General features: G+C 36.9%; 1 protein-coding gene across 1 annotated transcript in view; it reads right to left on the bottom strand.

Annotated features, from left to right (window-relative positions):
* The window catches only part of onecut (homeobox protein onecut), a 116,313-nt gene that overhangs the window by 62,794 nt on the left and 29,113 nt on the right, over positions 1-24,406 (bottom strand). The window contains exons 2-3 of the mRNA XM_090160066.1: positions 24,188-24,265; positions 2,009-2,044 (exon numbers count right to left, since the gene is read on the bottom strand). Of these exons, the coding sequence (XP_090016192.1) occupies positions 2,009-2,044; positions 24,188-24,265 (114 nt within the window). The remainder of the gene's footprint in view (positions 1-2,008; positions 2,045-24,187; positions 24,266-24,406) is intronic.

Genomic DNA, 24,406 nt, shown 5'->3' with positions numbered 1-24,406 from the left:
AATTTAGGGTTCCATAACAAAAAAAAATTGGGAACCGCTGTTGTAGGGGGTGATTTGAGAAGTATGCCTGTTTTGCCCCATTTTCTACGATGAGTGAAAAGAGCGCCAGAGAGCTTCAAAGTGTGGACTACTAGCCCCTGGAAGTAGGCTGCAATAAGCACAAAAACAAGCAGCAGGGACTTTAAATACTGTTTAAGTTTACATTTTACGCTGGTTACCTCAATTTGTTTACCAAGTACTTTTTTACCTATCACCCGAACCAAAACCTTAATGTTCGCATTTCCCTGCTGCATGAATGAATGAATATTTATTTTCCCTTTGAAATACCAATCCCTTAAAATTATAACAGGGAGGAAACCATTTACGGGTTTCGCGGGTTAATAAACATAAAACGAAGTACGATAGTACTTTAAAACAATTATAAAACAATGAAATTAAATAAAAAAATAAAAAAAATAAAAGTATGATATATACAACCAATATACTGACTATGTACAATCAACACAAACCGAAATGTCAAGAGATCAATTTGCCCTTTTTAACCGTAAGCCCCCCCCCCCCCCCCCCCAACGCCCAAGAAACCTTTTGGTAACAAGAACATCCTGCCATCCGGCACATCCAGTCCCCAAGCCCAGTAGAAAAGATACACAGTCATCCGACTTATCCAACTCATCGGCGTGTATATATTCCGCATACTTCACAACTCACCCCTACAACTCCTTAAACTATTTGCACAACCTTTTGAAACACCCTGTAGACTATTTAAGAGTATTACTTCATTTCTAGAAGTAAGATTCAATTCCCGGTAACAAACACAGCAACGAGTGTGAAAATGAATAAGTTTCACTTGCCTAGTCTAAATATTGTGATAAGAGCAAAAGCGACTTTTATTCGAGATGAGTTATGGAGAAATCATTCCCCCCTCCTTTTTCGCGGGGGGTACTGATCCGTCGGATCTGAAGGCATAAAAAACTAAGGGAGGGAGAAATCCCTGAACCTGATTCAATCTCGCAGTGTGAGGCGCGACCCCGAAGAGAGGAGGCTGACAACGGATAAACAAGGAGGGGAAAGTGGCCCGTCTGGCTCTGCGCGCGTCCCTTTCCGCGATTCATAAACAAACCGAAAGAGACGCAAATCCTTCGACCCTAGACGCTCTTGAATTTAAATCGACTGGGATGACGATCGAGGCTTAGCAATGTAGGGAGTATATTTGGTGTAAATTTAGATTAAACTGTCAAAGTTTGTACAGCCGAAATGGCAAACGTAATTTTTAATGGGAACACTTGTTGCAATTGGTTATTATCTACATTAAATCAGATTTGTTTACGTTGCTCAATGACGTTGTATTTAAATACACAGGGTGTTTCAAGTGGTTATGCAAATTTTAGGGTGAGTTGAAAAGTATGCCAGAGAGCTTCAAAGTGCGGCCTACTAGCCCCTGGAAGTAGGCTGCAACAAGCGCAAAACCAAGCAGCGGGGAAATGCGAACATTAAGGTTTGGGTTCGTGTGATAGGTACAAAAGGACTTTGTAAACAAATCGAGGTAACCAGCGTAAAAAAGTAAACTTAAACAGTATTTAAAGTCCCTGCTGCTTGCTTTTGCACTTGCTGCAGCCTACTTCCAGGGGCTAGTAGGCCACACTTTGAAGCTCTCTTGCGCTCTTTTAACTCATCGTAGGAAAATGGGAAAGTACAGGCATACTTATCAACCCACCCCCCTACAAAAATTTTGCATAACCTTTTGAAACACCATGTATAACCGCAAGAAAACTACTTGAAAATATTGCTTAAAATTTTGTAAAATATTTGGGATAAAAAAAACTTAAGAAAACTCTTGATTTTACAATTAAATTATATAAAATTGCCCTGTTCGTTCTTGTAACTAAATATCGCGAAAATATGGTGCAAATGCAAAATAATAATTTTATATTTCTAACGTGATTTCTAAACTACTTCTAAACGTTTCCCACAAAATAGTTAATTGAGAAAAATCAACGGCAAAACTCACCAAATCCATCCGACACGTAGCCTGACTGAAATTTACCTGTAAAATAAATATAGAACAATTGGAATACGCACAATTAAATCTAAAATTATCTCGCCACATTCAAAGTCCATAAACGTATAGATTGAAAAACACACAAAATAATCTACTTTCTACAATGTGCTAATGAAAAATGCCACAAAATCGGTGCTGGGTTTAAAAGTTTCGTTTTGTTTCGACAGAAAGTTATACGAGAAAAGGTTATAATATATATAATATTCTGGTCGAATCCCGATACCATACGATGCAAAATGGGCAAAAGAACTGGTGGCAGGTTAGAGATTAGAGTACCTGAGGGGATCGCGGCACAAAAGGACCAAAAGACGATTCCCTCTCTATCAACTTCCGTACCCCCACAAAGAGAAACCCCAATTCCCAAAAAAAGGTAAAGGAATTCATTCTACAGGGAAATGAAGCTCGATTTTGAGACGTCCAGCGTCCGCGATGGTTCGGGGAGCCCACCCCGAAAGTATGAAAGCGAAATTCATTCCAAAGTCCGATTTCTTCTCTCAATACATTTCCAATACGCGTAATCTGGCTACCGAATCCGAGGTCTACTCTACTGACGGTTCCGCGGAAGTGAGGGAAACGGTACAGTCTGTAAGGCTACGTACGCACGCGGAGAAGTCAGAACGGGGAAAGAGCTCGAACGTATAAATAGGCATCAAATGCAAAAAGGCGCGCAAACAAAGTTATAAGGCATCTGTTATGGAGGTTAGACGGACTTGCGGGAATTGCGAAGGGAGGCGGCGCTGGTTGGAGTGGTATAACAAGCCCGTATACCCCTTCAACCGCGCTGGCCGAGTTTATCTGGACCCTCGGGACGGGATCCCAATTTCACACATGGTCGAAAGTGACCCCCTCCCTCTTTTTTGGACGCATCCTTCCCCTCCTAGGGCACCACCCGCGTAGGTGGGCCTATACTCCGCCGCCTTTCACTCAGCCAAGCGGCTCTGGGTTCTCTCGGCTATTACAGGATGCCATTCTTATAAAGAAGAAGCGATTGGCGAGGGTGCCTATTGATTTGCAATACCTACGGAGTGAGAGATAAAGCCTTATACCCTCTCTCTCTCTCCCTACTCTTCCACCTCTAAATCCGCCCACGCAGACACCCCTGATAGAGGTAGTTAGCTGGATGAGATATTATTAGGCAGTCAGCCAGAAATGCCTATATTTTATTTTCAAGTCAAATGGAACCTTTTACAAGTAAATATTTACGAAATTTTTAGGAAGATAATTTGAGAGTAAACTGACAAGTGTGAGTAGCTAGTAATCGTTGTAGGACTATAAATATAATTGTTTAAAATTTCAATAAGTTGCCCCGGTTCTGCTTTGGATGAATTTGAACCGCACGTTTCTCCGAGATTAGTGCAACTTTTCAACGCGTAGGACTACGAAGTCCAGTGGCGGATACATACGGGGGGCACGCCCCCCTTGACGCTTATACTTTACATGTGACTTGATGATTTGTCATTACACCCATAGCTCAAGATGTCTTTTAGCGCCTCCCTTTTTTTCTGTATCCGCCACTGACGAAGACAAAATATTTTCCAGAATATAAATCGTAGTTGCAGTTAGATCTAAACCCATCCGTACGAATGAAGCGATGTCTTCCAACATGACATGTCACTGGTCAGATTTAGCTGGGCGAAGTGGGCCGTTAGAAGTCTATGCATAGCTTGTCAAATATTGGGCCTGGCCCTCGCCATGGCCAGGGCCAGGGCGCGCGAGTGGGCGGCTGGGATAGCGTTGCCCGCTCAAACACAGCTGGGTCTTCTCGGCTAGAATCATCCACTCGCTTCTCATTGCGAGTCTCTCTCTTACAGACAATTCTCTCCGCCATCCATTCTCTCGCCGCAAGAACTTTCGCCCTCTGCCCCTCTCTTTGGCCCCCTAGTATTATTTTTTCCTTCTCCGTCTCGGGTTACGCTTGTATTTTCTCTTCCTCTCTTTCTAAGATTTCTTTCCCACTTCACCGTGGAGCGTGTAGATGTTGATAGCGTTTCTTTTCTGGGTAAAACTTTGATAACTTTTTTTATGTCGTGTGAGGAAACAGCCCACGGCGTATAGTTTGGCTTACAGGTGGAGGAAAAGACCCTCCGATGAATTGAGTTGGATATAACTTGTCCCGATAAAATGAGATTTATTTTATAACGCGATTGAAACATTGGTCGGTGTCTCAAACCATTGAGAGAGTACCCGAGTTATTACTACTGTAGACTTCAATTATTACTCATTATTTGTACGTAAGCGTATTTAAAGGGGAACGGCCAAGCTTTTCCAAATATGGCCTTATTTCCGTATCAAAAGATTAACAAGACGTTCAATATATTAACACGTACCTTTTTTTGTCATGAAAAAATAGCTTTTGGCCCAAAAAGTTGAAACGAAAAATAACGCCAGGTGTTTGGGTTTGAATTTTCGCCGCCATCTTAGGGGCTGCCGTCAGCGCCCCTAACCCCGTATGAGCGATTTGCGAACTATCCTAACTTTTAAAAATCGCGCAATTTAGGCTTAGTTGTCGTATAACTGGAACGCGCCGCGCGTGCGAAACAAATTTTTTGCGTCTTCAGCAGCGCGCGCTTTTACGTTGTTTTTCTGTCTCACCGACTTCTCACCGGGTGTCGCGGCGGACGCGCGCTTTTCGATTTCCCGAAATTTCTTTATTTTATTAAAAATTAATCACTCAATATTTTTTTATGCGGTTTTCGCCATAAATTTTAGTTTTTAATGGGCTATAGGGCTATCTAACTGATTTCAGCTTGACCGTTCCCCTTTAAAAGCACTATATAAATGTAAATGGATATATGCTGATAAATTCCTAAACCGTATTATTTAATATATTTTTTGTCAACTACATTGTGGTCAGTTGTATCCTAACTAAACTTTTCCTCAAATACAAATATGGCATAAAATTATCCTATTTAACAACAAGTTGGTAGAACACTCACCTGTTGTGCAGGAGGGTTTGGGTTCAAATCCCGCCCGATACTAACGCAAATTTAAAAAATATATACTACACCCAATGACGAAAAGAGGGCTGTTTTGGAAAAAGCTTTTCCCCGAAAATGCGTACGCAGCCCAGACAGACAGACCCACACACACCCACACACCCACAGACAGACACGGTGATTGTAAAACCCCTCGGAGAGGTAAAAAGAAACTAAACTTTTCCTCAAATACAAATATGGCATTATATAAATTGAATTTTATGTCCATGGTCAAAATGATAACAATATTTAAAATAACACGACTGATTTAGTGCTTGACAAGGGGTCACGAACAAGAAAGTTAGCAAATTTTAACGTTTTTAAAAATTATAACATTAAAATAATGTTTTTAAAACCATGTTATTTAGCTATTGTTACAAATAAGGCATACAAGCTAAATAATAAATTTAAGCTAAAACACGCCTTTCAGGCTTTCTGATAGCTTTTATAAGTGCATAAAACACCTTCGAAACAACACGTTCAAGTATAAACCTAGCTGCTACCCCACCCAGTTCTTTAAAACGGCTCTTTCCCCCTACACTGCGGGGGGGATAGCTTATAATTACTTCAGCAACCCACCCTCCTGTAGAATACATCCAAACCCCCTTTCACATTCTCAATGCGACCAGGCCCTTCTCTTCGTAAGCGAAATAATTAAAAAACATGTCAACGGTAACGGCGGAAAACGCCTCGCAAATAATAATAAACTTCGTTTTTCTTTTTTCCGCGTTGCTAAACGAATAATACCAATTCTCTTTCGTTTTTCTCTCTCGTTATGGCTCTTCGTTCTTTATATTTCAACGCTCATCGTTGCGTAAATTTGTCGACCACGAAGTGAGGAACCCACGCAGGAATCAGTCCCTCCACGTGAACTACTGGTAAGAACTACGGGCAAAAGAGTGGAGTAAACTTGGCAGAGTACAATAGTGGCTGGAAAACTGAATGCCGCTGAGCCGGCCCCGACTAATGGGCTCTACAGCCATTGCTATGACAACGCGCTTCCAAAACAGACGCCAAAAACCCCCACCAGCTGCGTTTAATTCCAAGGGTGGAGGGTGGAACTTAATACCACCCTAGCCCCCCCTTTCTAACTATTCACGGTGTATAGCAAAGGCCTTTCAAAAACCAAACGGGATAAGAACCGGGGGGGGGGGATAAAATACACACGCGTTCTCTATCAGCGCCCAAAAAATAAAAGGGGGTGATGTAAATAAAATAATGCATTCTATATTTTATTACGCCCCCCCCCCTCCACGTTACCGGTACTACTCTCGCGAGTTGAAGGATTATACAAGCGACTTAAAAATTTTACGCGACTACATGGTAAAATTTTAGGTCGTGGATAAGGACCGAATGTATGCTAAAAATGGTCGTGGCTTGGAAATTTACGGACTATGCAATTTGCTAGGAAAATTAAGGACTGAATAAAGAGCATTTTCGATTTTACGTCAAAGTTTCTAACGCAAAAATAATCCCACGCGTTAGTATTAGTATCTAAAAACCTTTCAACAAATTATTTTATTTTGCGAATACCATAAGAAAGTTCTAATTAGCTTCCCAAACGACATATATAGATTAAAATTTATATAACTGAATAGTTAAGATTGATTAAAAGTTTAATAAAACCACTAAACTTTTCCCATAAATTCGTTACGACTGCCCAGCTTGTTCTTGAAATTGCGCAGTCAAACCTATGGACGAGTTCATTAGCTCTCTTTAGTGGGGGAGCTGAGGAAGCATTGTAGAAGTCAGAAAAAAAACAGGGAACAAGAAGGCCACGTTAATTTATAGAAGACCTTGTGCTTAATGGAATCGCTACCATTCTAAAATTTAAAACTGTGTAGGAGAAAAGATAATACGAAACTGATGAAACTAAGATTACTCGAGGGGACGTTACATCAAAGTCCGAATACGATTATATTCTACGTCACCTTTACACGGGCGAATTTTTAAAACTGTATACAGATTACAGAAAGATTGTAGAGGCTACCAAGTCCCCCCCCCCCCCCCTGGCGTCCGTTCCTCTCCCCTTCCCCCCTCGCTCTGTGAAACTCGCTGCACGCAATTTATTTTTTGTTTGCTTTCTGACGGCTATTACGAAGTTGGGAGGATTTAAATAAGAAAAATAAACTTTGTATCTTTCCTTTCTACGCGACTTCCATGTTCCCTTTATTATATATTTGCTTTCAAACGTGTTTTTTTTTGTTATATATTTTGGCCAAATACTGGTTACATTGTATAATTTCCTATTAATAATTTATCATTAGAGTCCCTCCTTGTCATTAGTAATTTATGCGAAGGCTTTGTCTGTGAAAGTTAAAGGTTATGAATACCTAAGTTATCAGTTTAAAATAAGCTAATAATATTGTGACGTTTTATTGTCAAATTAAATAATAAGTCTTTCAGTAGATCAAAAATAGGTCAAGCGCCTGTAGAAGTGTTCCACACGCGCAACAGCGGCGTACAGGGAGAAGCTACCCACCAGTCGTAAACTCGTAATATGATCAAAATGCGTTATTCACGTGAAAGTTTAATAAAGCTTTGAAATAACTAACTATAGTATCTAATAGTCAAAGAACTACTAAGAAATCATAGTATACAAACATAAATACTAAAAAAATAGCTTTTTTTTAAATATAGAGCCAATATTTAGGTACTCATGTCTCAAATAAATCTACAAAAACCTTAAATTAGAAACAATTAAGTTATTCCACTAAAATGTTAACATATATATTTTACGCTGGAGTAAATTTGTGTAACATTTTTTATAGTAAGAAATTAGAATTTAAAACATACCTAGCTATTAAAAAAGCTATGCCACAGTTTTTTCTCATTCAAATTCCCTGACTTTTCCAGGTTTTCCCTGACTATCTCCATAGATTTTCCCTGACTTATTTTGCGGCAAAATTTTGTATTTGTTTACCCTAAATTTTAGTAAAGGTTTCCTATTGTTTTATTTTCGCTATCTGACGTAACAAAAAATGTTTATTTGTAAAATCTGAAAGAGTACTATAAGTCGCAAGATAACTTGGCCCTCTGAAGCTTAAACATAAACTTAAGAAAAATAAAAACATTTATAAATTGGATTTGAATTTGAGTATTTTGCCTAATAAGTTTGTTATTGAAAAAAGGAATTTATCGGTATATAAGGTTGTCAGTCGGCTGGAAAGAAAAATGATCAGGAAAAACGTTAGGTCGCGTGTCATAAAGGCGCAGAGACATCTAGGGGTAGAAAGGTGTAGTGAAAAAAGGCTGACATCTTAACGAAATAAGAAGTAGGCTCTTTCTTTCTAAGTTAAGCCGAGGTACACTCGCCAATATAAAGACGGAATTTTTTCCTATAACTATATATTATTTTACTCGTCAACTTTTCGGGTTCTGGCTGGGGCGTAGGACCCTTCTAGCGCCGCGAAAGGACGTTTGTTTGTAAGCGTTTCAAAGTTTATAGGGGCTCAAGGCAAACCCGGGGAAAAAGTTCTCGCCAAATCCTCGGCTTAACTACAAAAGTCCCCCAAGGCTCCCGAGCCCCACACCTGCGACATTGGGATCTCTAGCGCCCCCCCCCCACACCACCTTCCCGATGGAGAGCCCCCCCCCCCCCCCGCTTCCAAAGCATCATAACTGCGGTCCCCTCTCTACTCCATTTGCCTCCTCTCTCTCTCCTCTTAGAATCCCCATCCCTTCATCCTCGTATTCATCCCTGCATTCTCTCGCCATCTAGGAGCCCCGCATCTAACTAAAACGAATGCACTAAGTAGCGCCATCGCTTGTGGAAAACCGGATTTCACGTAATGTTTATTTTTAAACGATAAGTACTTTATCTCAACAAAATTTAAGTTGGTTCGATTACTCGCGAATTGGCTTACAACGTTATTACGTTTATAACATTATTAAAATATAATTAATATAAAAATTATTATCGGGGTTACTTTTTAGAGCTGAACATACGTATTAGAGAAATTGTATTTTTTATAAATCTAATAAATTCATAAAAATGTTAATTGTTGTTATATATTAAACTTATTATTTACCATGGTGAATATTAGTAGAAATTATGTTTAATTCAGAGAAAACGGCATGGTATTAGAAGATAAAACTTATTTTATACAAGACGTTTCGAGCCGAGGCTCTTCTTCAGTCGTTCGTTAGTTTTAATTTAAATTAAAACTAACGAACGACTGAAGAAGAGCCTCGGCTCGAAACGTCTTGTATAAAATAAGTTTTATCTTCTAATACCATGCCGTTTTCTCTGAATTAAACATAATTTCTACTAATTGTTGTTAATTTCACGTGATGGGAATTTAAATAAAATTGTAACACGCGAAATGCTTTCCTACGATTGGTTAAAACGCATCCAAGGTTAATCCCTGCCAACCAATAACGAATCTTAAAATCAAAGATTGGTCTATAATTACGCAATGTTTATTTTTAAACGTTAAGTACTTATTCTCAACAAAAGATTACTCGAAAATTGGCTTGCAACGTAATCACGTTTATAACATTATTAAGATAATATATGAATTTAATATATGAAAAATTTATTTTTACAAATCTAATAAATTCCTAAAAATGTTAATTGTTGTTAATTTCACGTGATGGAAAATTAAATAAAATTGTAACACGCGAAACGGTTTCCCATACCAACCAATAAGGAATCTTTAAATCAAAGATTGGTCTATAATTACGCAAAAAATAAGTTACAACGACGTAAAAACACTCGGAGCGAGCCAATTAGAAGAGAGAAAGTTTCTTATTATTATGAATAAGTGCCGGTACTCGAAATGAAAAAAGCACACACATCTAGGAATAAAAATTGTGACGCCAGATTTAGTGAGCCACGGGGGAGAGGGGTTTGAGTCGCTAGTGCCTACGTAATTTGGAGTTTTTTGAATGGCCTACGTGGTCGAGTGTCCCTTTACATTTTTTGGCGCTGCCCCGTTTTCGACATAGATGGCAGTGTTGGCGTATGGACAAAGAAAGTCGAGAAACAGAAATCTTTTTTTTTCTGCAAAACTTGAAAAAGGGGGGCTGCCAATTTATTCGAGCAATTTAAGGCGATTTCGAGATAAAAGGGGGCGCTCGCGACGAAAGAAGAGCTTTCTATTTTCATTCAATGGATACGAGCAAAAATAAAAAAACGAATGGAGAGTGTAAGACTTTGTTAGGGGAGAAAAAAATTGCCAAAGAGTTTACGCTACTCCATAACGTATTCAACTTAAGCTCACGAAAGGTAGAACGCTCAGGATACGTAGTTTTTACGAAAGGATAGCGGTATAAAAAAACGCTAGCACTTCTGCATATTTTTAACGGGTTAGAAACAATTTCGAATTACTTATTTCATTACATTTACCATATCGAAATAACTACTAGCATAAGTAATATTAAATAATCATAAGTATGACACTTCTTATTGTTTCAATGCTAATTTTCTACCCGAACCTATTTTCAAACACTGACCATGTTATTAATGTTATTAGTAAGTCTGCCATAAAGGTATTTTCTTTAATTACTTCATTTCCATCTCATTGACGCAAAACGTGTTATCACCTTTTTAAAAGGGTTTCGGAAGTTAGTGATGCGAATTTCCTAGCTTTGGTAATTTATAGTTTAGCTCGCGTTTTGCAATCAAGATATTTAGTTACTATGGTAACCGTTTCTGTAGCGTCAAAAATATAAGAATTTTACATTTACAGTCCACCCTTAAGAAAATGGTTGATCAAATTTTCAAAAGCAGAGGTGTTTGATTGTAATATAATTTAATCAAATATTGTTTATTAATTTTTTTATCCGAATTTTATCAAATCTTACTTGATAAAATATCATATGATCCAAATATGATAAATTTAATGTGATCAAACACAATTTGATCAAAGTTTATTTGATCAAATATAATTTGATCAGAATTTGATAGAATTCTATTTGATCAGATTTTACTAATCTTTTACTTGCTAAATTAACATATCAGAATTTGATAAAATTTTACTTTTACTGATATTAAAATTTCATTAGAAATATATCCCTTGGTTGATCGAAAGATAATTTAATCAAATATTTTTGTTCAAACTTTGATCCTAATTTGATCAAATCTTGCAGTTCAGATTCGATCAAATTTTGATAAAAAATATTTGATTAATTGAAAACCATTAAACAAAAACCAACCACACGTTACGGTTGACACCGTTGACAGTCCAATAATTGTATGTTTTGTGTGAAACCATGGAAATGTTATACAGTGACATACTTATGAACTTATGATTTACTTATGCAACAAACAAATAGCTAAAAATGTATACTGGGTAATTTTTGGATAATAGTTATAATTTTCAACTATAAAATATTTTAATTTTGGATAAATAATACCGCATTTAAAGGGATTAGAGTTAAATTAGGATAGCATATTAAATTCAAGAATATGATACACCTTTTTTAAATTCTAAAATAAATGTATTGGAATTGTAGTGCTAATTTGGTCAGTTAAAAATAACCCACTTGAAAAATCAGTGAGACAATATGAGCTCCAAATAGTGAGCCGTAGCGCAGCGTTGCCAGGTCCCTAAACTGAAATTATAGTATCGAAGCCGAAAAATTATCGAAATTTCTAGAAAATTGTAGTACACAAGTACGGCCAACTTTGATTACTCGCTAGAGCGTGGTAGCACTTTATCATAGTTGGCCGTTACTAACATATTTAATTTTCGTGAGGCTACAACACGCTTGATTAGTCAAGTCAGCCGTATTTTCGAGTACAAACCTAACACTCCAAGGAGTATAATATTTCAATTCTTAGCCTACTAGGAGTAACAAAAGAAACTGAAAACGCCGTTCTTATGTTAACAGATAGAAACTTTCTAAATTATCGCACAAATATCGGAAATGTAGTAAAATTATAGTACACTTATCGCAAAAAGCGTACTATATGGTACGCGATTGAAATTATAGTACGGAAAAATTCCAAAGGTAAAATTATCGAAATGTATTATAGTACGGTTGGTAGCGTAAACATTTATGTCGCTATAAAAGTAACAAACAAGATGAAGGTAAAATAAAAATAGTATTCTTACTTTAACATTTCTAGCACGTGGGGCAGTATTAAACTGTACCCCCCCCCCCATTCTTTCTCGAAGCCCGAGAAAAACTAGCGGAATAAGTCAACCCGATGGCTTAGTTTACAATTGAAGCCGTATCTGTACAGCTACCTGGAAGCGAGCGGACGTCCAGCCAAGTCAGCCCGCGAGTAAAAAAAATATCCTTTTCCCTGCCTTTATATAAAAGACACACTTTAAATCGTCCAAACTAAAAAAGAGGGGGCCTAACGAAGGTCCAGTCACCCATAACGCGAAACAAAGAGCAAACTTCCACTCGTACTGTTGCCCAAGGAAGACTCAACACAAAAAAAAACGATAGAGATGCTAAACAAGTTAGACGAGTAATAAAAGGATTTACTCACGCTTTTATAAATAATTGTCAGGAAATTTAAAACAGAGTTTAATCGTAGTTAATTAGCTTGTCGCCATCATGATAATATAGTGTTGTAAGTCGGAAAATTTTCCGGAAAATTACCGAATCCTTTTTTCCGGAATATTTTCCGTATTTTCCCGAAAAAAATAAAAAAGGTTTTAATTCCATGATTAGTCTAATATATTGTTTGCAAATTTAAATAAAGCGGTATTTTCGCCTCATTTCTTCAAATCTAAAAGTAAAACTAAACCTCTAGACTAGCTTTAAACTGATTAACAATGTTTTGTAGTATGTTTTTAGACATTTTAAATCGAAAAAAAAGATAAAAACATTAAAAACCTTTAAAAAGTAAAATTATGTTTAAATTTTTTATTTGAAAGCAATAAAAGTCACTATCTGACTTTGGACTAAGGTGTTGCCTTTAAGTATTAGCTTAACTTATTATTATTATTATTAAATCGCGGGGTTCGTACTAAATTTTAGGATTTCAAATCCAAGTTATCCCCGACCTTTTGGTAACATTCATAGTAATTTTCATGATTTCATAAATAAAAGTACAAAGTTAAACAATTTTTTTTAAATATCACAAACTCTAATTATATTTTATAACAGCATACTGAGAGCGTCTCTCTCCTCTCTCGGGAAAAGGTGCCAGATTTTTGCGCCCAAGAAAAGATACTTCATTTTGTGGCCGATGCAAAGTTTGGTGTCTAAGAAAATCTCTGACTTTTTACGATATTATTTAAATCCCTGACTTATCCCTGACTTTTTACGATATTATTTAAATCCCTGACTTATCCCTGACTTTTTACGATATTATTTAAATCCCTGACTTATCCCTAACGTTTTACGATATTATTTAAATCCCTGACTTATCCCAGACTTTTTACGATATTATTTAAATCCCTGACTTATCCCTGACTTTTTACGATATTATTTAAATCCCTGACTTATCCCAGACTTTTTACGATATTATTTAAATCCCTGACTTATCCCTGACTTTTTACGATATTATTTAAATCCCTGACTTATCCCTAACTTTTTACGATATTATTTAAATCCCTGACTTATCCCTGACTTTTTACGATATTATTTAAATCCCTGACTTATCCCTAACTTTTTACGATATTATTTAAATCCCAGACTTATCCCTGACTTTTTACGATATTATTTAAATCCCTGACTTATCTCGGACCTTTTGCCCTAATTTGAAAATGCCTGACTTATCCCGGACTTTTTCACCTAATTTGAAAATCTCTGACTTATCCCGGACTTTTTCACCTAATTTGAAAATCTCTGACTTATCCCGGACTTTTTCCCCTAATTTGAAAATCCCTGACTTATCCCTGACATTTTCCCCTAATTTGAAAATCCCTGACTTATCCCTGACTTTGTACGATATTATTTAAATCCCAGACTTATCCCTGACTTTTTACGATATTATTTAAATCCCAGACTTATCCCTGACTTTTTACGATATTATTTAAATCCCAGACTTATCCCTGACTTTTTACGATATTATTTAAATCCCTGACTTATCCCTAACTTTTTACGATATTATTTAAATCCTAGACTTATCCCTGACTTTTTACGATATTATTTAAATCCCTGACTTATCCCGGACCTTTTGCCCTAATTTGAAAATCCCTGACTTATCCCGGACTTTTTCACCTAATTTGAAAATCTCTGACTTATCCCGGACTTTTTCCCCTAATTTGAAAATCTCTGACTTATCCCGGACTTTTTCCCCTAATTTGAAAATCCCTGACTTATCCCTGACATTTTCCCCTAATTTGAAAATCCCTGACTTATCCCTGACTATTTACGATATTATTTAAATCCCTGACTTATCCCTGACTTTTTACGATATTATTTAAATCCCTGACTTATCCCTAACGTTTTACGATATTATTTAAATCCCTGACTTATCCCTGACTTTTTACGATATTATTTAAATCCCTGACTTATCCCTGACTTTTTACGATATTATTTAAATCCCTGACTTATCCCTGACTTTTTACGATATTATTTAAATCCCTGACTTATCCCTGACTTTTTACGATATTATTTAAATCCCTGACTTATCCCTAACGTGTTACGATATTATTTAAATCCCTAACTTATTCCTGACTTTTTACGATATTATTTAAATCCCTGACTTATCCCTAACTTTTTACGATATTATTTAAATCCCTGACTTATCCCTGACTTTTTACGATATTATTTAAATCCCTGACTTATCCCTAACGTGTTACGATATTATTTAAATCCCTGACTTATTCCTGACTTTTTACGATATTATTTAAATCCCTGACTTATCCCTGACTTTTTACGATATTATTTAAATCCCTGACTTATCCCGGACTTTTCCCCCTAATTTGAAAATCAAAGACTCATCCAGGTTATCCAGGATATCTATTATCGTCACCATGGAACAAAGGCTACAGCCACGACAGGAACGATTTCATAAGGTTCTTCAAATGAATAATTAGGGCAAAAAAGTCATGGAAAATGAAGACGAAGAAGAAAGGCTAGTAGCTATATCATCCTTCCGACTTGGAGTCCCGCAGATCACAGCTGCCACTTGGTCTCTTCCACCGTCGCGATTTCCTTAAAACTCGCCTGGGCCTTTTAAAAGAAATTGGTACCCGAGTAAAGCTTCGCTCGCAGTCCGCGCTTTGGCGGAATCGAGATTAGCCTGATACCCAATTCCGCAATTAACGCGAATAAACTTTACATTCCTCCCCCGCGTTCGTTCAACTGTCATCTAGCAGCCACATCATTCGAAGCGTACTTTTCTCGGGCATAAAAAATATTATCCCGACTTTTCATGTTTCAATAAGCAACGGAAGATTAATAAAAAGATGAGAAATTTTGCCAGAAATTAAAACTAAACGCGTGAATCCCAGAAGAAATTCAGTTCCTTAAAGATTGAATATTATGGTTTTCGTAGGGCTAATGTCCTGGTTCGTTTAACTGGGTAGTTAATAATAAAACTAGCACGTATATAAAGTGAGCCAGGAAAATATATACACTTGGAATGTCTAAGGAAGATTTTTACGGCCGTGATGAAGCTCGTAGAAATGGGCGTGTCTTAAAGCGGGAAAACTCACGAGAAAACCTCTCGCGCCTCGCTACCCTCATTCGACGAAAACTCGTCATTCAGCCTAGTCATTGTTATTATATCATTAGCTTACCTGATTATCTCTTTTATAACCATACAAATACCTGAAATTAGGTATCACTACACTTCTTTCGCGAAGAACGTTATAATTACTTTAAAATATTAAGTACGATAACAAATTGAGGTTTTTAAATCCGTTGTTTTATAAGCCTATTTTGCGCGGGAAGATCACCTATTTGTTACCATGACGACGCGTTCTTTTCGCGTCAAAACTCGAGCCAATGAATTAGAAATGTCGCGTTACGTCTTACACTTGACGTAGTTAAGCCCCGCCTTTTTCTCAACGCGCTTTCGTATCACCGTCTCAATGGAACCGTAGACATTCCAAGTGTATACCTCTATAGTTTCCTGAGTGAGGTGATTTCCAAATATTAAAGGGGAACGGTCAAGCTTTAACGAGTTAGATAGCCCTATAGCCCATTAAAAACTAAAATTTATGGCGAAAACCGCATCAAAAAATATTGAGTGGTTAATTTTTAATAAAATAAAGAAATTTCGGGAAATCGAAAAGCGCGCGTCCGCCGCGACACCTGGTGAGAAGTCGGTGAGACAGAAAAATAACGTAAAAGCGCGCGCTGCTGAAGACGCAAAAAATTTGTTTCGCACGCGCGGCGCGTTCCAGTTATAAGAGATTTAAACCTAAATTGCGCGATTTTAAAAGTTAGGATAGTTCGCAAATCGCTAAGATGGCGGCGAATATTTTTCGCCGCGTTATTTTTTGTTTCAACTTTTTGGGCCAAAAGCTATTTTTTCAAGACAAAAAAGGTACGTGTTAGTATATTGAACGTCTTGTTAATCTTTTGATACGGAAATAAGGCCATATTTGGAAAAGCTTAGCCGTTCCCCTTTAAAATATCTGAAGCGCGTGTCACGACGACCTTCGTCTAAAATAAAATCAACCACGATCAAACAATAAATAAGTCAACAGAAACGTGCGACTAGAAAGTAAACATCGGAAATAAACTTTCCTTTAAATCAATTGATATGTTTAAATCAATGGTGGATTTAAAACATGGCAAAAGAAATAAAAATGCCAAACAAATTTTTGCAAATTAAATCATTAAATTGTATTTAAATATAATTAAGTTTATTTAATATATATGTACACATCAGTTTGGAAGGAAGAGCTATTAATTAAATTAAAAAATAATTAAATTATTATTTGAATTTTATTAAACAAAATACCAAATGAAACGATTTAGGAAATAACTACTTTCAGAAACATTTAAAACACGGTTCTAATTAAAAATAATTATTACTTATTAGACCGGTTAAGCTCGCGCTAGAAAACGTGTACGAGTGTCGATTGTAGACTCAGCTACAAGTTTTCCCGTTCACGGTTTTGAGAGATGGCTAAACACGTCCATTCACATTCCATTCAACGTTTAAAATCTAAGCCCTTCACTTCCCTGAAGTCACACAACGGACTAAGCTACAATTTCCAAAAACTACATCAGTGTAGTCACATGTTTTCTACCGTATTTTCAGATTCAAATCCCCTGACTTTTCCTGGTTTTCCCTGACCATCTACGCAGATTTTCCCCGACTTATTTTGTTCCAAAATTTTATATTTTTAACCAATATTTTAGTTTTTTGCAACCAAAATTAAATTCCCTGACTTTTCCCTGATTTTCACACTAATTTTTAAAATTTCCTGATTTTCAGACTAATTTTTTAATTTCCCTGATTTTTAGACTAATTTTTTAAATTCCCCGACTTTCCCCTGATTTTTAGACTAATTTTTAAAATTCCCTGACTTTTTCCTGATTTTTAAACTAATTTTTAAAACTCCCAGACTTTTCCCTGATTTTCAGCCTAATTTTTAAAATTTCCCGACTTTTACCTGAGTTTTAGACCAATATTCAAATTCCCTGACTTTTCCAGAAATTCCAGATTTCCCATATACTGTGGCTACTTAGTCGTATCATTGTCCAGTTGTCCAGTTGCGTGGAATAGAGAAAGAGATCTGAGAATTTGTCAAGCGAGTAAAGTCAGATAGCCTTGAGACATTTTTAAGTCTATTTTCCTCTCTTCTGGAGCCTTCGTTTTAGCTTTAGCACAAATTGAGAATTTTATACTTTCTTCCTCATTTTTTCGGTTTCTGGGGGGTCGCTTCCCCGCATTTCTAGTCCGGTCTTTCCCAATTATTCGATGTCTTGAGGGCTTTACATTTTCGTTACTTTTTCTCCCCCCAATTTCGAAACATTTTCGGAAGTGGTCACCGTATTCCGCTATACTAAAAACTAAGCTCGGTCGACTGTATCCGTCAAAGCTACGGTGAAGGTTAAGTCAACGTATAATAATACTAAAATATAATACCAATTATTATCACGACTATTGTACTATCAGTTCCGGAGAATTTTTTTACGCGCATAACCAAAAGTATTCTTAATGGTCAGACTTGGGTCAATCATTAAAAACTTTGGTCAAAAATGGTCAGAGGGGAATTTCAACGAACGGTATGGAAAATTATTATTAGGTTTTATATAAAGTACTAGACGCGATCCCATCTCTGATCGTGTTTTGTTTTTACCCCCCTAAAGCGCGCGTGTTATGCGAAAGAGTACAGGTAAGCGTCAGGTAAGCGTACAGGTGAGCGAACAAGGACGTTTTTCTCCGGAGAACGTAAATGAATCGAAAACCTGTGACTATGTCATTCGCGCGGTTTCGGAAAAGGCTTAAGTTAAATTCTTCGACTTTAAATCTTGGATTAATAATAGTAGTTTCTACCTGGATATATCACTTGAAAAACATCTGACCAGCAAATGGCTTTTGCGACTGCAGCGCCGCTTCGGCGAAGGTAACGGATAATCTCCGAAACTCCCGTAACACGTAGCCTTCTACAAGGCAAAACCCGTAACAAACACTTAGCAAATGCACGCGGAACTATAGAGTGATATATCCAGGTAGGAACTACTATTATTTATCCAAGTTTAAATCAACCCATTTTTAAAAATTAAAATAATTAATTTAAGATTAAAGGCATAATATAGTATCAAATGTTTCAGGTATTTGAAAGTATAAAAATAGTCAGATCAGGTTATTAGTCTCACCAGATTCGGTTAGCTGAACAGTTATCTGACTTATACGGTAACGTTAATCAGATACATAACTTGTGGAAAGTAAACTCAAATAAACAGTTAATAAAATTTCAAAATAAATTTATTGGTAAAATATGTAAAATCGATAACTGTGAGGGATTTGAAATCGTCTCACTATCTGTCTGTCGGCTTAGGATGAATTCGGATTAGTTTCGGGTTTAAACTATCTCGTTTGCATTTCGACAATCTGATAATATCTGAGCGTAAATGCGAATAATCTTATATCTGATTGATCACAAGTATTTTTTCGATTTAGATAACGCCATTGGCATCTGAGAATCGGTTGGAAGAACTATTTCTTTTTTAATTATTATAACAGATACAACAAGCCGAAGACTAGGATTAGAGGGGATTTCCACCCAGTTCTCCGGTTTCACCTTTCCATAAAAACGTCTGGAGGTTAACGGTAATAGTGAGTGTAGGGAGCTGTTGCTTCGCGTGGCTTGAAGGGCTTGTCAACACCCTCCTACACAATTTAACCCAGCCACCTAATTTAAATGCATTAATGATAATAGTAATAATAATAATCAGCTAGGCTAATACCCACGGCACCACCTTAGGCCCAAGTCATCAAGTGACTTTTAAAGCCAATAGGCCAAAGCTATTCGCTCGCTTTGGGAGGAAAAGAGTACACCTTTTACCCCAAAGTCCAAACTACCAACTTCTTCCATACAATAACAGCCAAACTGAATTTTGAAGTTGCTCGCTATTTCCTAAAAATTACTACAAAACTACCGAATAGTTTTCACCTATGCGTAGGAGGGTGGTGGCAAGCCCTTCAAGCCACGCGAGCCAACTTTATTTCTAAATTTCCCAACATTTAAAGCGCTATTAAGAACCACCTACGATCAAATTAAAATCCGTTCAACGAGCTAAAAAATATAAATATCAAGGCAACTAAATTGAATATAACGACGAAGAGCCGTACTGTTATTCCCACGCTATAGCCGATACGTATAATCGCCAAGACATTTCGGACACATGCAAAAGAGGGGCTGGCCTTAAAATGGTATTTCCAGAGGACAGAAAAACATAAATAAAGTACTGCGGGGAACTCTACTCTCGCCTGATAGAGAGAATAAAGCAACAATCACGAGTGAGCCGTTTCCATAGCAACCAGCTTCACTTCGGCTAGAGAACTAAAGGGGGGAGGGGGTGAAGTTAAGGTAACGCGGTCGTATGCTCCATTCCACCCCCTTTCTCCCCCCACCCGCGCTACTTCCTGGGAAGCCACCGCCAGCTCGCAGCCTCTTGCCATTATTATAAAAAGCTCGTGGGATTGAGTTGGGGGTATATTAAAGCGGCTTTTTAATGGAAGGAGGGAGGGGGACGGGGGAGGGGCTGAGATGAAGAGCACGTGGGCTGCCTAATCCTAGATATTTTTGTCTCCCTCTCTTTTTCCTCCTCACAGTACTCACAGTACTCACAGTCCTCACACTCGTCGAAAACGAGGCACGCGTGACTTATATTTAATTGGTTGACAAATTAGAAAGTTGGCCAACTGTGGTGGTTAATTAATATGTTGTTTTCAAATATTTTCTTTTTATCCGTGTCGTTGCCAAATTGGTCTTTTCAGATTAAGTAAGACAGGTTCACACTAACCTCTAAAATCGCTTCGTTTAGATAACTGGTTTTCAAAACTAGCCAAGTTATTTCATTAGTTTTCGCTAAGAAACGCTTTCAAAACGATAAGTCACTTGTAATTTTAAAAATAACTCGACTAAAATTCGAAATTACGTCAAATAATATTACTGTATGTATAGTAAACATGATTAACTTAAGTCAGGTTCACACTAACCCCTAAAATCGCTTCGTTTTAGAGAACTAGTTTTCAAAACCAGCGTGAGAAATCGCTTCGTGTTGGTTCGGGAAGCAACTCATCCAAGTCGATTCGCTTAGAATCGCTTTCCAAACGACAAGGCGGGGAAGTCAAATTGCTCGTATTTTACAAAATGATGGGAATAAAATTCTAAATAATCGTCAAATACCATTACTGTATTTATAGTAAACATGATTAACTAAATGTTTTAAGATACATTTTAGTATTTTCAAAATTCGGATCATAATTTGAAATGACGTTAAGCCTTGGCTATAAGCGAACCGGGGTGAAACGATTTCGCAGGTGTGAACCAAGAATTATCGTCGGCGGTCAAAACTGGCATGCAAACCGATCTAAACTGGGTTTTAAGCTCTAGTGTGACCGTGGCTTTGGTTGGCCGCTAGATTTCTCTATATACACTGAAAGGGCTAATTGAAACGTCTCGGAAACACTCAATGGTATTTGTTCTAACCTAAACTAAGGATACATTTATTTATACTAGGGAGATTGACTCTGATGATTCGCCGAGTGTTTTCACGAAAAACGTCACCGATGACGTACGTTTTAGGGAACCAATCAGATACCGGATCGATTTGATTGACTTTAAAGGGGAGGAGCGTCGCTAAAATTTCTGCCAACATATTCATTTTCCCTAAGTGGAAATAAAATCATTGTCGTCTAAATATTTTTATCGTAGTTAAAGAGCTTACAAAATGAAATACGGAGGTTTTAATCTTATCATATGTAACATAATTACTCGTAAGTGTGCCTCTGTGTAATATTTACATAGATACAATTTCAATGAGACCTTGTTTCACACGGACATACAATAAGTGTATCCAAAACTGGAATTTTTTTTTACTCTTTGCGCTGTTGAGAAGGTGAGCATGGAAGCTAAATCAGCCAGAAACAATCACTAACTTTCATTTTCCTTCATAAATTTGAACACGCGTTTTTCGTCACGGAGTTGGTAGTGACGTAATTTATATCATATCCCGTGAACAAAGTTTCATTTAAGAAAAAGCCTTTATGACATACTTATGAGTGATTATGTTACATATGATCTTATCCAATATAATTTTAAGTTATATATTAACTTAAAGGCCTAGGTTTTCTTTTGCCTGTCACCCTTCAAATTTACTTTCCTTCCAAACAAATACCCTGGTGGTAGGCCAACAGCAGAACACGTTGACCTACGTCACCTACCACCAGAAAACGTTGGCCTACCACCAGGGTATTTGTTTGGAAGGAAAGTAAATTTAAAGGGTGACAGGCAAAAGAAAACCTAGGCCTTTAAGTTAATATATAACTTTCTAAGTAATAAACATTTTCTACCGATTACCATATTAAGTGTAAAACCCTAGAATGCTGACTTTAAAGGGGAACGGTCAAGCTTTAACCAGTTAGATAGCCCTATAGCCCATTAAAAATTAAATTTATGGTGAAAACCGCATCAAAAAATTTTGAGTGGTTAATATTTAATAAAATAAAGAAATTTCGGGAAATAGAAAAGCGCGCGTCCGCCGCGACACCTGGTGAGAAGTCGGTGAGACAGAAAAACAACGTAAAAGCGCGCGCTGCTGAAAACGCAAAAAATTTGTTTTGCACGCGCGGCGCGTTCCAGTTATAAGAGATTTAAGCCTAAATTGCGTGATTTTAAAAGTTAGGATAGTTCGCAAATCGGGGTTAGGGGCGCTGGCCTCAGCCCCTAAGATGGCGGCGAAAATTCAAACCCAAACACCTGGCGTTATTTTTCGTTTCAACTTTTTGGGCCAAAAGCTATTTTTTCAAGACAAAAAAAGGTACGTGTTAGTATATTGAACGTCTTGTTAATCTTTTGATACGGAAATAGGGCCATATTTGGAAAAGCTTGGCCGTTCCCCTTTAAAAAGTTTGGTACTCAGAATTTAAAATATATTTTATGAGGCTAGGCTAAAAAGAGACTAAATGAACTAGATATAAATGTGAAGTGTTCTAAAATTCCCAAGAATTGTATAAATATCTGTAGGGGGGAATTTCCCAACTGTTTGCGTAAAAGGTAATATAAATATTGTCGAGTCATTTAGAAAGACTGAACCGAGGAGCAGGCCTCTAAATGGCTGAAGGTCAAATTCTAAAATCTGTCAAATTTAGCTACGTCAAATTGTTTAGCGCAAATATTTGACCAAGAAACTGTTTAAACACGAGAGAATTTTCAACTATTTAAAAATACGCAATTTAAATATTAAATTGTATTCAAAACGTTACACTTAATAAAGTGTCTTAAATGTCATCTTAAAGGGAATTTTACCGAATTATTTTACACTATAAGCAAACTTTTAACTGTTTCGTGCAGTGACTTTACGTAGTACCAGAAGATAATAAGATATCTTTTACGATAGAAGTATTAATCTGGAACGTAAATCCGAATTCATCTTAACCCGACAGATAGATTGGGAGGGTATTTCAGATTCCTTACAGTTCTCAATTTTACATATCCCACAAATTTCTTTAAAAATTTTAATGACTGTGTAAGTATTTACTTTTCAAAAGATTATATTGGTTCACAATGAATTTACTAAAACTATAATTCAGATAACATTTTGACTAACCGAATATGTTGAGTTGAACCCATCGGATAAATCAGATCGGTTACTTGGTAAAATGAATCAGATACAATTTGAGATCAGATTGTAAGGTAATCTGAAAATTAGGACCTGAATAACCTGAACAGTTTGCCATTGGAAGCACTAATGATGTACGTCGCAGTATTTTGAAAATCAGTGGTAGCCTGGGACGGTACAAGTATCAGGCTAATAAACATTGAGTGGCGGTACTAAATTTCCTAACCCCTTCTCGACCCCCTCTTAACATTCGATTTGGGTACATTTGTTCGAATTTCATTCGTCCGAACGGTGGTACAAATGTCCGAATGATCATTTGTCCGAATGTCGGAATTTAACAGGATCGTATGTCCGAAAACGTATTTCATTTGCCCGAAAAATTTATCACAACTTTTGTTGGTGATTTAGTCGTTCAATTTATGTTAACTTTACTGGCGAATTTCATTTGTTCGAATAATCGTTTGTCCGCTTTTCCGAACATTAGGAATTGGTTGTTTTTTTTTAAATATTGTTAAAATAAGAAAATAGTAACATTAACGTGAACCTAACCTAACCTAACCTAAAATATCCACAACATTCAACGCAATTCCCACTTACTATATCGGCGAAAGGAAAAATAGACATAATAGGATACTAATTTAGCGACATAATTCGGACAAGTGATGCTACCGATTCGGACGAATGAAACAAATAAGTTGTCCAATTCGAACAATTGAAACATTTTTTATTTCGGCGGTTCGGACGAATGAAATTCGAACATTTGTTCCACCGTTCGGACGATTAAAATTCGAACAAATGTACCTACCCCTAACATTAACATAGTTCGAACCCCCCCCCACTTGACGAATTTCTGGCTACGCCACTGAATAACACGACCAATAATAATATCGTAAAGGGTTTATTATACACTTCTGGTAGTACTAAAAATGCGTGCAAAGTGAGCGTGCGTTATCCCCCCTGAACCCCAAAGAAAGAAATGTGAACTTACACGTGTCGCTTTGTAAGGAATGTGTTTTCACCGCTTTACAGCTGGGTGCCACGGATCTGCTCATGGCGGCTTCTTTTCCTATACCACCCATAAATAAAAAGGAAGAATTCATTTTAAGTATCACTGTAAGAATAAATTTTTTGAAATTTTAAAAATTAACGAAATTTAACACTCTTTAGAATATTCTCGGAAAGTATCTTTAGAATATTCTTGGAAAGT

This window comes from Leiobunum rupestre, chromosome 10 (assembly GCF_980474605.1).
Source record: "Leiobunum rupestre chromosome 10, qqLeiRupe1.1.hap1, whole genome shotgun sequence".
Lineage (NCBI taxonomy): Eukaryota > Metazoa > Arthropoda > Arachnida > Opiliones > Sclerosomatidae > Leiobunum > Leiobunum rupestre.
The sequence above is the reverse complement of the archived record's forward strand: the minus strand, read 5'-3'. Positions and strand labels throughout refer to the sequence as shown.